Raw genomic sequence first — 16726 nt, 5'->3', positions numbered from 1 at the left:
TAGAGAATGTGTGGCCATTTTCGAATCTAAATTTTGTTTTGGGGCTTTAAAATATTAATTTGAGTGATAAGGCGGAGAATTTGGGTTTTGTAAATAAATCATTGGGTTGATAATTGAATTAATTGTGGGGACTTGTTTAATTAATTTTAGAATATTTCTAAGGCCGAAATAAATATAAATTCTCGGTGGGAAATTATTACGATAAGTTAATCATGGGATTGAATAAATTTTTAGGAGTTATTTAATTAATTTCGAAATAATTTTGAAGTATGAATAATTTATCCCAAGCCCGGAAAACATATAATTTTTCTTAGCAAAGGGGAAATAGTTGCGATAATTCAATTATGCACTTAAATAAATTTTGGGATTTTTGTTCGATATTATGATGGAAAATACGAGGAGCTAACGAAGGAATTATGAGCGTAAGCGGCCGACCGGCATCGCCCCGCGACGCCTCGGGCGGACGCTAAGGAAATGGAAAGAAAGAGGGAAACGACGTTCTCAAGTCACAGAAATAATTAAGTTTAATAAAGAAGTGCTATTAATTAAATTTTCCAATTTAATTAATATGCAAGTTTCTAAAAATTTCTATCGGTGAACAAATGATAAAAGAAATAAAGTAGGGGCATGCATTCATATAAGTATGTGATTTTCTCGAGTCTTATTAGTACGTTGTTTGTTTTTAAAAAGGCTATCTTCGTGAGTTAAGGGTGGAGTCAGGAAAAATTCAAGTTAGAGAAACTAAACGATCAAGGTGAGCTTTCTTATACTAAAATACAAATCGTATTTTATGAAAACACGAACACATGTTCGTGATTTTAATGATGTTGTCTTGCCACAAATGTTTTGTTATGATGCCTATCTGTTGGCTACGGCCAAGTGAATTATGAATGATGAAATATGTGAATCGATTCGATTTTTAGTCCGGGTAGGGTGGTGTCCCTACTTGGAACCTCTGGCCGTGAACGGCAGAGAAGGTGACCGTGGAAGGTGGCCACCTTCCAGGCACAAGGATACCTCTGACGTGTTGGGCAGGGAAGGTGACCGTATGAGAACACCATCTCAGCGGCACAATGTGATCAGATATGGCTAAAGTACAGGAAAAGGGGTTGCAACCCAATGTGATATTTTTAGTAAGCTCGGGCTTTTTCATTAACACCCCGAGTGTTACTGTGATGATGGCTTGACAATATTTTCAAATGTATATGTGTAATTTTCGGCAATGTGTTCACTGAGTACTTTTTGTACTCAGCCCTGCATATATTTCTAAATGTGCAGGTTGAGCAGCGAAGTGGTGGAGGAAGTGCTATTGAGACAAGACACTTACTTCAGTCAGATTTTGACTCTCGGAGGTTCATGTCTTCATACATAGAACCGCGTTCATTTGCTTCCGTTGTGCATCTTAAAAGACTCAAGTCTATTTTGTTCAAAACTCTGATTTATTTCGAGCTATTCCCATTTGTTTCGGGTTGTGGTTGAGTTGTGTTGATTTTCCCCTTTCTTCCCCGCTTCTTTAATCCTCCCCTAGTCGCGATCAACCGTGTTTTCTATCCTTAGAAAATGCGGTCGTGACAACAACTCCATTTCTTTTACTATTAGTATTCCATTTCTTAAAAGTGGTCTCATGATGTGATTATTAATATTGTAGTATTATTTGGGACCGTTTGTTTTTTATGCTGTTAAATGTTAATTAATGACGTGACACCTCCATGACAAATTGTGAACTCTTATAATATTCGTATTAATAAGAGTAAAAGAAAGATCTATTGTATCCTAATTTACTAGTAAGATATACTTTATTCGTAGTATGAAAATAGACCACTTTTATCTATTTATAAAATTAATTCACATTCACTTATTAAAAAATTTCCATAGTTTAACATATTGATTATGTGGATTTTATTATTCTTAATACTATTTTAATTATATTTTCTTCTTCTTTTTTGACTATTTATCAATTGCAAATAAAAATATGTATATGTACCTTTTCCAAAGTCAAGAACCCTACATAGGTCAAAACAGCTATTTTAGATTCTAGTAGAAGTAACCGAGATTTTTGACCAGATGTAAATCCAGATTTAAGAGTTGAGCCTCTAAAATTATAAATAACGTGCTCTTTTAGACTTTTACTAATTTCATATAATTACTTATTTGCTCCAAAAAACTAAAATAAAAAGGAAATCGATGCTAATGCTAAGCTTGTCATAATACATAGACCGACCCATGAGATCTATATATATATCCATGATTTTGTCAAAAAATTTAATTACGTGCTCTTCTTGTAATTATTGCCTCTTTTTTAGTTTGTTTCGACAATTCTTCCCAACAATAATTATAAAAAAATTATTGTACAGCACAAACCATGTGGTTTAACACGTAGCTAGCTAGCTATTGTCAACAGGTACCAACTCCACCCCATTACTTTGTAAAAAGTGGTTCCAGAAGAAAAATCATTAAGTAATCTTATCCACTCAAACGTGTAATTATCCCATTTTTATTTAGTTCATGAAGCAATCAATAGATAGTTTTTTATAACAAAAAAAATAATATCAGTCCAAATTTGGATGGATATTATTTACTTATTAATTTATTCTATAGGAGTAATAAACACTGTCTCCTTTGTTATCATAATATATAAAGATTTATGTATAAATTTTTTTATTATCTCGTTTTTTTAGTGATTTTATTAATTTTATTACATTTTCATATTAATTGTATCAATTATATTTGAATAATTGTTTCAAAATTTTTTAATTAAAGTAAACTAATAATAACTTCGTTTACAATTTATTCTTAAAATAAACTAAATAGTCATCTCATGTCACCATTCGAAAGGAAATATTGATAACTAAATTGATAAATTTGAAAAAAGATGTTACCCCATTGATAGGTTTCTTATATCAAAATTTGGATGAAATAACAAACACAAAAACTTGGGTTACCGTCGGCGCAACCATTAATTAAAATATTAGTGACTTTAATTATGATATTTAAACGTTAAATATAATGATAGTTTGCTTAGTATCTTGTACCGTCGGCGTATAGAGTATTTTTCTATAATATAATCAGTAAAAATCTGAATGTGATCGATCATGCTCTATTATATATCCGGTTGAGATTCGGGACATTTTTGGTCAATCAAATGAATAGTCTAGGATTTATTTTAATAAATGACTAAAAAAGGAACTATTATTATATTTATATACACCGATACAACTACAAGTTCCGTGATTCAATTTGATGTTTGAGTGCGCTTATTTTAATTATTGGGCCACATTAAATTGGGCTTATCGGGTGACTAGTACACAGGATACTTTGGGCTTATAGTAGATGGGCCGAATCTACAAAATATGTTTCAATTAATTAATTGCGTAAAAGTAGATATAATAAATCATATGCTGAAATAAGTCGTAGCTCAAATGTTAGATGCTAAGTCATTTGATTTATAGGGATTTAATTATGAGTGAACTGATCGTCAAAGTCATCAAATGTTTTGAATGCACAATCACAAAGTTAACAACGCAGAACTAATAAATAGAAGGATCGACATTCCAAAACTACACTCAGTGTTGAAATAACCAAGAATGACTGCTCAATGTTTCTAGTACTAGTAGTATATATGGAGTACTTTAGAGCAACTTTTTTTTTGTTTCACCGATTATAATCGAACAATTACTGATTATATTTTTCCTAAACACTAATTTGATCCGAATATAAACAAAATCAAAACCAAAAAGTTTTGATTCTCGGTTAATCAATAACCAACCTCTATTGATTCGATTATTAATTAAACGATAATCGACTAACTGAATACTGTCTTTAGGTATTGGATTCAAATACCATGAAGAGGTTGAAGTTATTTATATACTCATACATTTTTACAGTGGATTTCATATGTATTGAAAATCTGAACACTTGGATATTGAGTAGGGGTGCAAATCTTGTGGGTTGTATCTCGGGTCAGTCTGATAACGACCCAACCCAATAAAGCCTATAAAAACTTGGCATGTTAAGGAATTTTTCAACCCAAACAAAAACCCAACTTGCTACTTTCAAACCCAAACACGTTCTACACACGGCAAATATAATATAGGTTGGCAAGACACGATAACGACCCGAATATGATATTACACAATAAAAACTTAATATTACATGATCAAAACATGATATTACACAATAAAACCTGATTTTTAAATCTGATATACAAAATATAAACCTGATGTACACGATTTAAATCTGATCTCCACACATCTATTTTTCTTAATCCAAATGTCGAAAAGAAACGCCGTTACTAATAAGCAACCGAGGGAGTATATATGAAACCCACCATTTCCAATTTAAATCATCTTTACCTGCTACGTTTAATCACAAGCTCAAATCCTGTCATTCACAACTCAATTTAACGGTTGCAGAAACGGAAGGTGAATTAATGGTTTATTATCGTCGTCGTCGTCTTCTTCTCAAGGTCATCATTATAAGCGACAGCGGGTCTCTCTCTCGACTTAAACACCAACATGAATAATTTGCACAATATATATTTATTTTTACCAAAATGCTGATGGATGGATTAATTGATTGATGCATTTTCAGGGTTGGTAAAACGAGTTTGATGAATCAGTATCCTTTTGTTGGAAATTAATAATAAAAAAAAACTATGTAAAGTTATGATGAGATATTGTCTGGGTTTGACTAGCTAAAACAGATATGCGAAAGGAGAAACCTTAAACACTATAAAGCTACAATCGGGGCTGATTTCCTGACCAAAGAGGTCCAGTTTGAGGATAATCCCGTTTTCACCTTGCACGTCACCATCTTCATCTTTTTTTTACACTCATGCTTGTTTACTTTCTAGTCATTTCTTATTTTAATGAAATTATATTTAATATATGATGTTCATTATACTAACGTGAAAATTAATTGTAATTAAAATTTTAATTAAATTAACATAGTAACAAAATATAAACATTATTCAAATTAAAATTCACATGATAATATAAGTATAAATATAAACATCCTATTAGATAAAGGACTGCAATAAAATAAAATAAAATAAATACTACTACTCCATAAAACTTTTTAAAAAATGTTGGGTTGGATTTTGAACTCAAAGTATCTACGATTTAGAAAAACACATTTACAACTAGATTATGCATTAAATTGGAATTGAAACCCAAGAAATTTATAGAGAAATCAATAAAACTTTCTTAAATGTAAAACTAATTGTCGCACATCGAACTCACAAGCAATGTTGGAGTTGAAACCTATCCGTAAAAGACTTCCTCAAGTAATGTGAAACTCAGTCCTCTAATGTGAATGATTATAATTCACGTATAAGTTGCTATGAATATATGAATGAGTAGTTGTTTCCAGATCTGGGATACTGCTGGTCAAGAGAGATTTCAAAGCCTTGGCAAGGCTTTCTACCGAGGTGCAGATTGTTGTGTGCTTGTTTATGATGTTAATGTGAAGCAATCATTCGATAACCTCAGCAAATGGAGGAAGCAGTTTCTTGATGAGGTTTTACATCCTCTCTTGCTTTCGGTTTTTCCTCCCAATCCACTAATACTAACGCTTTTCATTTCAATATCCAGGCCAGCCTTAAACACCCTGGAAAATTCCCTTTCATTGTATTAGGAAACAAAATTGATGTGGCCGGCGGCAACCTCAGAGCTGTAACTTTATTTAGCTTATCTTCTTTGTGTTGAAGTCTTGTTGCCTTGCTAAATTTTGTTAAATCTTGCATGCTTATTCAATTTTAGGTATCTGAGAAGGATGCAAAAGCATGGTGTGACTCTAATGGCAGTATTCCTTACTTTGAGACTTCTGCAAGAAATGGAATGAATGTGGATGATGCTTTCAAATGCATAGCCAAAAGTGCTTTCAAATATGATCCTGGTCAGGAAAAATTGTAAGCAACTCTCATTTAGTTTAGTCTATACATCTATCTATTAATCTATATACCTACTTGGCTTTTTTCCACTTCATGAGTTTTGAAGTGAATGCAACATAATCTCCATTTAGCTAGATTTTGACCCTTTAGATTCATTAGTAAACTTATTGCACTTGAAATGAATTGTCCTAACTAACTGTTGTATCTTTATTGCACTTTTGAAGAGAACTTCCCGACGCCATTGATATGACAAGTCGAAAACCCTCATTTTGCCAATGTTAGGTTAGGGCACAACTGATCCAGTTCAAGGCGTTGACGGCGAGGACATCAACTTATAAATAGTGAGAATAGTCGTTTTTGAAGTCAGACTTGGTATTAAGGTTTCTTGAAACTAGAGTTTCTTTTAAATATTTGTGTGATTTTTCTATCTTGTGGTCGATTGTCAACAACCACCATATGTAAGGCTTGTTATACATTGTGTCCACACCTATTAATTCCTTTTTAGCTAAGATTATAAATTCCGTTTAATGTAAGTTTTGGAAGGAAATACTTTATAATCGTGTGCATGTCAAAAATATCATTAAACAAGCAGGACAAACTAAAAATAAAAATGAAAATTTATGCTTTTATTTCACTCTCATATTCATATGGAGTATAATAATTGCCTCATACTAAAATGAAATAAAAGGCAAATACAAATTTCCAATGCTGGCCTAGTAAAAATTGTACTGAAATTGGAAGGTAAAGAGGTTGAAAGTGGTGTTGTTACAAGTATTTGCAAGCGCCGTGGGAAAATAAGATCTGTTTGGTGAGGAGCTTAGAAGTGATAAGTGGGGAACATGAACAATGAGTTGTGTGCAAAGTCTTGACCAACTTGCCAAGATGGCGCCCCTTGGACTGAATACTGAACTCGAGCTTAAACCGAATTCCGGCTTCCTTGTTGGAGTCGGCCAGCACCGTGCCCGCCCCGTACAGAGGAACATCTCTCCCCACCAGCTCCACTCGCATCATCCTTGTGCTCTTTCTTGGCTGGTAGTATTTCTTCAGCTGATAATCAATCTCATCTAAATATAATCTCCAGTATTCCACATATTTGTATTTTTCAGACTTTTTTTAATTTCCTAATTTGTTTCTAACTGAGCGGATGTGTTTGTTTTTAGGATATCTTTGATTATTCAATTAGTTTTATTTGTTTTTTGTCAATAATAATAAATACCTGGCCAGTTGCAACGGTGACATCTAAGAATTTGAGACGAGCAGTGTGGGAAGAAGCGACATCAATTCCAAAAAATGTGGCAGGATTGTAAATCACCAAATTAGCTGAACAGTTGATTGTGATCAGCGTTGTTGGAACACCAGTGTGGTCTGACCCTTCTCCAAAATAAAATTTTGTAATCTTTAAGCTCTGTCACCATTACAACAAACATGGAGTATAAAATCAGTTTGCAAATATATATAATACTACCATAAAAATTTAAAAAAAACATATCAGTTCTAACTCAATATTAGTTTGTTGATTTATGAATTTTAGTTATACTTCCTAACTTAATATCACAAACTAATATGATTTGTGATGTCAACTTATAATATTATTTCTAGCTCATTCACACTGAACCGCCCTTATAGTAGAATGTGAGTGTGAGAGTTTAGTGGATTGTAAGATCCGCTACCTAAAATGTAAAAATAGTAAGTGAGACTTTAAATTGTGAATGTACCAAAATAGCAAATTGGGACATTATTTCGTGGACGTGGACGGGGAAGAAAAGAGGGTTACCTTGATGGTGACTTGAGATTTATAATTCCTGGTAACCCCAAAAAAACTCAACCAAATCACTGAAAAGAATAGGAGAAATGAGAAGCCAAGAATGAGGCAATTGCACTGCCTGGCATAGGCCTTCTCCCCATAGTAATCGTCATGAAAGGCGCCCTCCTCCGACACCACGTTGCAATAGTGCTTGTTCCACCTGCGGCGGCTGGCGGCGGTGGTGGAGGAGGAGGAGGTGAGAGAATGCCTTGGAGCGGTGGGCGAGTCCAGCGTGCTACGGTCGTTGGAAGAGGAGCACTTGTCAATGTCGTCGTGGGAGTCTCGCGAGGGGCTCTGCACGTAGTAGCCCCTTGGAGACGCCGACGACGGCCGGACGCTCGTCATGTCTGATTCGGACGTCGCGTGCATCATCTTTTCTTCCAAATATCAAGATCTACCCACGGGAGAAATGGTCACTTGCTTCTATATATGCATACTTTGTGGTGTATTTATTTATTTATTTATGTACTTAGCGACAAAATTGCATGAAATGGTCACGGTGGATGCTACATCGACGGTGGGTTTATTAATTAGCTTTTTTAATTAATGTGCATAAAATTTTATTATGTTTAGAGCATCCACAATTTATCTATTCGTCATCATCCTTTTTTCCCCTTAATTATCATCACTTTTTTACCTCATTTCTTACGGAGATAACACTTTTGACTTACCACTATCCATGATTCCACCATCTTTTCATTTAACTATTCATAAGTCTTACTATTACATTTTTTTTCATATCTTTTTTCCAAACCATTAATATAAATTAAGCATTATATTTGAATCCTAAAGATGAAAATTATTTTAAAAATTGAATATTACATAATTAAAATTCTAAAATTAAAATTTATCATCAGCAATAAAATACTACATAATTCGAAACGAGTCTTTTGAGCGAGATTCTCCCAATCACAATGGAGGTAGCGCCAAGTTCTTCACGCAGGAGGAGGAGCGACGAGGTTGTCGTAATACTCTTTACAATGTTTCTCCATTAACGCAATCCACCAAGCTATTTCTGAATTGACAACCATACTTGAATTGAAAGTGGAACTAAGAGATAAAATCAGTTTGAAAGAAATTTTATAGGGTCTGAAAAAAATTACTGTGATAAATGAAGTATTTATAAGATGGGGGAAAAACGGTACAACAATAATTATAATTGAGAAAGAAGGATAATTTTATACTATTTTTTTAATTTTCAATTTCTTTAAATAAAATAAATTTTCAACGGTCAACAACATAATTTTTTTTGTCTCTGTATTTTTATTTTTCTTCCTTAAATCAAAATCTGAATAGCTTTTTGATATAGTTTTAATATAAATGTAAATGTATAAAAATATGTTGGAGACATTTCTACTAGTAGTCTAGTAGTACGTTCTAACTTCTAAGTCTGGCAATACTGTTAACCTTTATTGATCCCAAACGAGTCAAATCAAGCTCCCAAACTCTTGAGAGCATCCTTAACGCTAAGGGGCCGGGCTGCACTTGGGTCCCGGCCCGCGTCACCAGCGATGGAGGAGAGGAAGTTCCGGCCCAAGCCGGTCCCAGGGCCGCAGTTGCGGCCTGAGGAAGCGGCGAGGGTCCGGCCTGGCCGACGTTGGAGGTGCTCTTTTTCAAGTCCCGGGCCCCAATTTCAGGTTTCTTTAGCATTTGGATGAGGAAGGAGGGTGAGGGGGAGAGGAAGAAGAGGGCGACGATTTCTGGTTTCTTTTGCATTTGCACCCTCAATTTTCTCTTTTTTTTTTGCATTTTGAAGAAGGATGAAGAGGGGCGAGAGGAAGGGGAAGAAGAGTAATTTTTTTTTGCATTTTTTTATGTTCTAATTTAATATTTTAGCTTATAATTTATTATTTTTGAATTAAAAATGAATTTCTCGTGTTATAATTGTTCAACGTGCGTAAAATAGATGGTAAATTATGAATAGTGCAATTTAATAGTTATGGTCCGGGATGAGGCCCGCAGGGTTAGAGCAGTTGTCGTTTTAGGGAAATAATGACGTGGAGGGGACATGAGGCCTGAATTAGGGATAGTATTAAGGTCATCTCCAACTATTTACACCAAATTCAAACCAATTTTTCCAGTTCTGTCACATCAAACAGTAATTTTACTTCAACCATTTACACCAAACTCAAAACTCAAAAGAATATTCCATATTCACTTAGATTTTCAATCTTTACTACATATTTATTTAAATTACACATTCATCCAACAACATTTTGCTAATAATTTTCCAAATATAATTTAATAATTTGATACAATTATTTATAATAACATATTTATTTATATATATATTAAATATATTATGCATTCACTAAAATATACACTAGCTTCAAATTATAATACATCAAACATACTATAATAACATTCAAACATAAATTAAAATACATTCAAAGACATCATGATTATATAAAACATAGGACAACACAGAAAAAGTAGCTAAAATTCAAGACTGCGTATTTGAGAAATTTTCCCACAAACGATCAACTAATACATCTCGAAGTTCTAGATGTGCATTTTTATTTCTTATTAAAGCATATCGAGTCAAGTAAAATATGCTCAATTAAAAGTGTAAAGATATCCATGTGTTGAAGTATGATAGACCATTCAAATGCATATCAATTAGCCCAATACCCCAATTAACTTGAAGCCCAATTAAAAAGGTAATTTTATGACTAAAAAACAGGCGCCCACTTCCATTGTTTTCTTAGATGCGATTTCTTCCTCAATTTTTGCAACTCCGTTGTTCAAACAACTGATGGCCTTTTCTCCATATACAGATAATCATCTTCAAGAATAAATGAATAGGAAGAGTGTAATTGCAATTTAAAAATAAAAAACAAAAAACAGATTTGCATTTTGCTACAGTCTACTCCATCTTTGGGTAGATACTGTTCTAAAACGCAAAAAAAAGTACAATTTGAGATGAGTTTTGGAGTATGATTGAAGTATGATTGGAGCTAATTTCAACTGCAAAGATGAGTCATATGGAATATGGTTGGAGATGCCCAGGATGGTATGATGCTTTATATAGTTACACCATTAAAGTGGCCCAGTCGTGGGGAGTTTAAGTCAATGAACCTGGTTAGTAAATAATTGAGCAAATAATAATTTTTAATAGAAGAGAAATAAAAAAGGAATGCAAAAACAAATTTATTAAAATGATAATAGCTGCCTTAGCGTTTCTCAAAATAGATAAGAAAAGGCCGCACAATTAGTATTGCTTCTAGGGAACGAGTCAACAAGAAATTGAAACAATCATGCCAACCAGATAGCGAAGCCTCAATTCCAAAAATATGTACATATTAACTCAAATAGCCAATCAATTGGAGAAATTATTGATTAAGATTGGGCTCAGAGAGTTGCATAATCTGCTCACAGAAGAGCCTTGCGACTCTTCTCATACAAGAGGTGTCAGAATAATTAGCAGCAATCATCATCGACAGCCAAATAACAAAACATATCAATACTTAAATTCAGCTCAAAATTAACAGGAATTAACATTGTAATCGAATCAGAAACCTAAAGATTTCAGACATATGCTTGTCAAAATTGAAATTTAATCATCGGCCATAAAGAGGAAAATAGGATAGATTTGAAAAATAAAAGGAGGGCTCAGTTTATGGGTGGTGATATAACAGGATGGTCGGCAAGGCACTGTAACATGCCATTACGACGAACGAGACCTATCACAGTTGGTCGTCATTGCCCAAATTCTACACGATGATTTAATTGAAATTGAAATTGAAATTCACTTGCAAAGCAGGACTCTGTGGTGATGCTATTGATAATGCGTTTTGCTATGCTATTTATAGAGAAACGCTGCGGACTCTACTAGGGTTTACGTATGCTATTTGAAGAATCTGATTTATGGTGCGGCCCTATTAGAAATATGACATTTTTGGGCCTACATTTTTCCCCTGATATAAGAGATAATAAAGTACGAAGAAATAAGAAAAAATAAAATAGAATACTATTATTTTTATAAAAGAATAGAAATGATTTAATTATTTTGAGACTTTTTAAAATAGAAAGTGACTTAATTAACAAAAAGAGAGAAAGAAGAAGAAATATTAATTCTAATTCTTTCTTATTGCACAATGATTGATTTAGAAGTATTTATAGGACTAGGCGGTTTGACTCCTAATTTTATTTGGGAAAGAACTTTCAAGAAAACCTGAAAATTTACTTATAGATATGCTCGACTCGAAAGGAAATAAATTCACATAAAATAATAAACCTGACAAAAATAATTAATTGGAAATTATCTAAGTCCAATCTACATATTTCTTGGGCGGACCTCGTGTCCTTTGTGATCGCCGTAAGGTCATTGCCAGATGTGCAAGCCGATGTGGCGACGATGACTTAGGTGGTGGCGGTGCTCGACGGTTGTTCTCCGGTGAGCCCGTATCAGGTGGATTGTGTAATCACGGGGCTATATTCTTTATTTTCAGATTTTTAGTGTCTTTGTCATACTTGATTTTTCTAACATAGTTGTAGGTCACGTGTTATATCTCTCATAGGTAAAAAAAATAGAATTTGTAATGATATGCAGAACAATAAATAAACTTAGTCTAAAATCATGATTATCTCCACAATATTTAATCACTTTGACTTATGAACATTGTTGATTTGTGTACTACTATATAAATTATGTAAGCTTTCCCGGGCTTCTTGCTCATGCTTGAAAAGTTTATCCATTCATTCTCATCTCTTATTCTCTCTCCGTTTTGAAAATCTCCTGCCAATCACATTATCCATTTCCATCTATTGCACCACCTCCAACAAAAACTTACAAAAAAACAAGAAAAACAAGAGGAGATCGATTGATCACATGTATCATTTCTTTTCCTTGCTCTCTGCCACATGGTATGCAAATGATCGGAACACGGTGCAGAATGCTGGCATTGTTGAGATCAAATAGGAGGGACAAAGATGCAAGCATACAACAGTAAACAAGATAATGGAGAAACGTACTATTGAATCTATGGAAGTTGAGCAAGCTGAAAATGTTTCTGAGAATGCGACCGACAAGAGCCCTTCCTCTTCCTCCTGCAATGGTAATGAGGGAGCAGCAGCTCCTTCACCACCAAAGAAGAAGCAAGTTTCAGGTGTTCCTCATATTCTGTTATAAGAGATAACAAATATGTTGAAGATCCTTGTCTGAATTTGACATTGCTTCCATTTTTTGGCCTAGAAATGGACATGATGAAGGAGAGGTTTTCCAAGCTGCTCCTTGGTGAAGACATGTCCGGCAGCGGAAAGGGTGTTTCCTCTGCGCTCGCCTTGTCCAACGCCCTCACCAATCTCGCCGGTACCATTCATTTAGTATTAAATTTCAAATGCCAGTTATTTTTCTAATTTGATCAATATTTATATTTTTTTTGCAGCTTCTGTATTTGGAGAACAATGCAAGCTAGAGCCAATGTCTGAAGAGAGAAAGGCAAGGTGGAAGAGAGAAGTAGATTGGCTCGTGTCTGTCACAAATTACATCGTCGAATTCGTTGCTTCTGAGCAGAAAGGGAAAGATGGAACCAGCATGGAGGTAATTTTAACACCATATACATGATATACAAGTCTTATAAATTCCATTTAACCAAAATAACTTGTTTTTGTTTATTTGCAAGATAATGGTGACACAGCAAAGGAAAGACCTCCTGATGAACATCCCAGCTCTGCGCAAGCTTGACGCCATGCTCCTTGTAAGAACCTGCTCAAACACAAATCATTGATCCATTTGCAATGCCTGGTTAATAGCATTGCATGATTTGATAGGACACACTTGATAACTTCAAGAATGAGCAAGAATACTGGTATGTCTCAAGAGATGCTGAGGAGTCTGAGAAAGGGGTTCAGAGAGGAGACAAGTGGTGGCTTCCTACAATCAAGGTTCCGCCAAACGGCCTCTCACAAGACTCGTGCATCTTCATGCAGAAGCAGAAGGACGCCGTGGTTCAAGTGCTCAAAGCATCCATGGCCATCAATGCTCAGATTTTATCAGACATGGATGTCCCTGAAACCTACCTGGAAACTCTTCCGAAGGTACCTTGAACTAAACAAACAAGGCATTAGGTTGAAATGATAAATAGTCAAAGTTATGCAAGAAGAGTTCAATACCACATATCTTGACTTATTGTGTGTATGCTCATGTAGAATGGGAAATCATGCCTAGGTGATTCAATCTACAAAAGCATAACTGATGAGGTGTTTGATCCTCAGCAGTTTCTATCAACCCTGGACTTGTCATGTGAAAACAAAGTGGTGGATATCAAGAACAGAATTGAGGCATCAGTTGTGATATGGAAGAGAAAAATGAATAACAAGGATAGCAAGCCTTCATGGGGTTTCACCGTGAGCACGGAGAAGAGATGTATTTTCGAGGAGAGATTAGAGACAATCTTGATCCTATTGAAGCATCAGTTTCCTGGACTTCCTCAATCATCACTTGACATAACCAAAATCCAGTACAACAAAGTAGAGTACAGAGTTCCTTTTTGGGTCTATTTATGGGCCGTTCAAACTTGTCTGTGACTCACTAATATGTTTTTTTGGTGTAGGATGCAGGGCTAGCGATCCTCGAGAGCTATTCGAGAGTGCTGGAGACCTTGGCCAACACGGTTATGTCACGTATAGATGACGTTCTGTATGCTAATACCATGGCTCGGGAATCTGGCACGGGGGCTACGATGTTGCCAAGGAAGAGCAACGTCATGAGCGCAGGAGACGAGCCGGTGGAGAAGATGAGTTGTGGTATAAACACACCAATGTCAAGGACAATGACAATCTCAGATTTCATGGGGTGGGGAGTTGAGCCTGAAAAATGTAGTTTTGATGTTTGAGGATGGAAAGCTTTGTTGCTCTTCTTCATGTCCATGAGATGAAGCAAATGATAACAAGATAATGAGATGTTGATTACTTGAAAAAAATGGTTTTTGTATTCAAGATTGTTATAATTGCAAAAATGTCTCATACTACTTAAAGGGTGAAGTGAAATTAGAATTGTCTTGTTGGATAACTAGGATGGTTATGAACTTTTATGGAGGGTTGTTTCATGGCTACAAATAGATACCTCAATTGGCAAAAAGGGTTTAGTCTAAATTTTCATCACATTATAATGGAATGTAGTAAACAACGGTTTCTTTTCGAGGGCTTCCAACATTGTTTTAATGCAACACTTCTTGGTAGAGCTGTCAAAATCAGCCTAGCCAACCTTTTAACCATCTAAGAAATGATATCAAAGTAGATACTTCTCATTTTCCAAATATAGAGTGAACTGTAAAAATGGTCTTTAAATGTATGATACATATTTATGATATTTATGTATATGATACGACGATGCAATCATGATCAGTTATGTTATTCGCATAATATAAAAATTTCTCCTGATTTCGCAAAATTTTCATTTCATCACCATATCGCATTAAAAATATTCGAAAATAGCCTGCGCTAAATGTGCAATCACCAAATACTTTCATTACTTCTGTAAATCGTTAATTAGACGTGTTAGATAAAATAAATTTTGTAAATATTGACAAACGTGCAGCCGCATTATTGCCAAATTCGAAAACGCTGTGATAAATTAAAACTAAGTAGCATTTGAATCACGATTTACTAAAATTATGAATATTTTTCTGTTTTTGAATATAAGATCTTTTTTCCTTATATTTTCATATAAAAAAATGAACTCACCATTTTATTTTTCTTATTGTCTTTTATTCTTAAACGTTGACTAGATAATTTTTCTATAATACACGTTCCTATCATATTTATCCCCATATTTGCAATTGGGATGGATAAGTGCGGATAAATGAAAAAGAAAAAGGTTGGAAATGCCTAAATCTAGAAAAGTGCGTTGAAGATGTTGATACATTGATTAGTTTCACAAACATTCACGTGCAGATATGATCTTCTCAACACATACAGATATGCTAATCCCTTTACTTTAGTCTAAATAGTTAATTGGGTGAGTAATATTGATCTAGGGAAACCACTACTTAAATACATAACTAGAGAACACGAATTTAGTTCACTATAAGAGCGATTTAGTTCACTATAGGAAGGAGTGAACCAAAATGCATTTACAGTGAACTAAATCATTCACAAAGTAAATACTTCACTATAATGGTGTTTTGATTCACTCCTTCATGCAATGAACTAAATCACTCTTATAGTGAACTAAATTGCCCATATAGTAAACTAGACCATTTTGATATAATGACTAAGATTTGTTCTCTAGTTATACACTTGATATTAGTTATACTTTGATCAATTCCCTAGTAAAATAGAGATCCTTAATTTGAATCATGAAACAAAACCAAATTAAAATACTATGTGTATTTGATTTGGATTTGTAAAAATTTGTTCTTCAAAATCCGAAATTTTTTTTGAAAAATTGATGTATACATTAAAATATACTTATACTACAATTTTAGTTAAGCATCATATTTTAAAAAAAATATTTTATTCAATTAATATTCTTTCTAAAAATTCAGAACTAATGCATATATAATAATTACAAATATTATTTCGAAAATTTGGAACTTTTATAGAATATGGCATTTATATCATACACCAAGGTGGGCATTTTATTAACACCATTCATACATTGATGTCTCCAACTCTTTGTTTTAAGTATACTCTTACTATATTTGGTTCATGAGATTGAATCTTACAACGTAATCCTAAATGTATAATTATGTAATAATAAGTTATAGTGATCTCATCAAATTAAAATAATCTCATAACCAATCCTAGATTGACTTAGACATCTCATAATTATTTTATTTAACAAATTGAACAACCATTTAATGATGTACAATACGGTGTAATTAACAACCCGTTAAAATGGAGTGTGCCGTGTGGCGTGACTGTTTGTTCAACAGTTAACTTTTTTAAAGTACTTAGCAGATTTTCACATATCGAATCATGTAAGGATTTACGTGCATCAAGATTAACGTGGTTTGGCTTGGAGAACGAGGGTTGTGATGGAGTTTGACTCAATCCCTCCATCTCTATCAATCTACAACATTTACAGA

At 34.0% G+C, this 16726-nt stretch overlaps 3 protein-coding genes and 2 non-coding genes across 5 annotated transcripts; 2 read left to right on the top strand and 3 right to left on the bottom strand.

Moving 5' to 3' along the window:
- The first annotated feature begins 4429 nt into the window (after positions 1–4429).
- On the top strand, positions 4430–6172 carry LOC121750823 (ras-related protein Rab7-like). Its single transcript, XM_042145439.1, has 7 exons — positions 4430–4488; positions 4591–4627; positions 4703–4804; positions 5371–5517; positions 5592–5672; positions 5760–5908; positions 6115–6172. The coding sequence occupies exons 1-7, from the start codon at positions 4430–4432 to the stop codon at positions 6170–6172; spliced, it is 633 nt and encodes a 210-aa protein (XP_042001373.1).
- Positions 6173–6650: 478 nt separating this feature from the next.
- On the bottom strand, positions 6651–8066 carry LOC121752713. The gene is made up of 3 exons (XM_042147813.1): positions 7665–8066; positions 7107–7295; positions 6651–6937 (listed from the first exon to the last, which is right to left on the bottom strand). The coding sequence occupies exons 1-3, from the start codon at positions 8064–8066 to the stop codon at positions 6656–6658; spliced, it is 873 nt and encodes a 290-aa protein (XP_042003747.1). The 3' UTR covers positions 6651–6655.
- Positions 8067–11042: 2976 nt separating this feature from the next.
- Positions 11043–11139, bottom strand: LOC121753417. The gene has a single exon (XR_006040397.1). It is a non-coding gene; the product is annotated as a small nucleolar RNA snoR1 (small nucleolar RNA).
- A 163-nt stretch (positions 11140–11302) lies between these two features.
- LOC121753416 lies at positions 11303–11402 on the bottom strand. The gene has a single exon (XR_006040396.1). It is a non-coding gene; the product is annotated as a small nucleolar RNA Z43 (small nucleolar RNA).
- A 1486-nt stretch (positions 11403–12888) lies between these two features.
- On the top strand, positions 12889–14530 carry LOC121752712 (rop guanine nucleotide exchange factor 9-like). The gene is made up of 6 exons (XM_042147812.1): positions 12889–13005; positions 13082–13236; positions 13319–13393; positions 13467–13733; positions 13845–14165; positions 14249–14530. Exons 1-6 carry the CDS (start codon positions 12891–12893, stop codon positions 14528–14530), a joined length of 1215 nt encoding a protein of 404 aa, XP_042003746.1. The 5' UTR covers positions 12889–12890.
- Positions 14531–16726: the final 2196 nt, after the last annotated feature.

This window comes from Salvia splendens, chromosome 10, assembly GCF_004379255.2.
Source record: "Salvia splendens isolate huo1 chromosome 10, SspV2, whole genome shotgun sequence".
NCBI classification, from domain to species: domain Eukaryota; kingdom Viridiplantae; phylum Streptophyta; class Magnoliopsida; order Lamiales; family Lamiaceae; genus Salvia; species Salvia splendens.
This window is presented reverse-complemented; position numbering and strand designations above follow the sequence as displayed.

Coding starts and splice junctions, on each gene's coding strand:
- LOC121750823 (XM_042145439.1), top strand. CDS start 4,430: ATGGTTTATTATCGTCGTCGTCGTCTTCTTCTCAAGGTCATCATTATA. Junction 4,489..4,590: donor ATCATTATAAGCGACAGCGG/GTCTCTCTCTCG, acceptor ATGCATTTTCAG/GGTTGGTAAAACGAGTTTGA. Junction 5,909..6,114: donor GATCCTGGTCAGGAAAAATT/GTAAGCAACTCT, acceptor GCACTTTTGAAG/AGAACTTCCCGACGCCATTG.
- LOC121752712 (XM_042147812.1), top strand. CDS start 12,891: ATGGACATGATGAAGGAGAGGTTTTCCAAGCTGCTCCTTGGTGAAGAC. Junction 13,237..13,318: donor AAGATGGAACCAGCATGGAG/GTAATTTTAACA, acceptor TTTATTTGCAAG/ATAATGGTGACACAGCAAAG. Junction 13,734..13,844: donor ACCTGGAAACTCTTCCGAAG/GTACCTTGAACT, acceptor ATGCTCATGTAG/AATGGGAAATCATGCCTAGG.
- LOC121752713 (XM_042147813.1), bottom strand. CDS start 8,066: ATGATGCACGCGACGTCCGAATCAGACATGACGAGCGTCCGGCCGTCG. Junction 7,296..7,664: donor AATCTCAAGTCACCATCAAG/GTAACCCTCTTT, acceptor TAATGGTGACAG/AGCTTAAAGATTACAAAATT. Junction 6,938..7,106: donor TCACCGTTGCAACTGGCCAG/GTATTTATTATT, acceptor ATTGATTATCAG/CTGAAGAAATACTACCAGCC.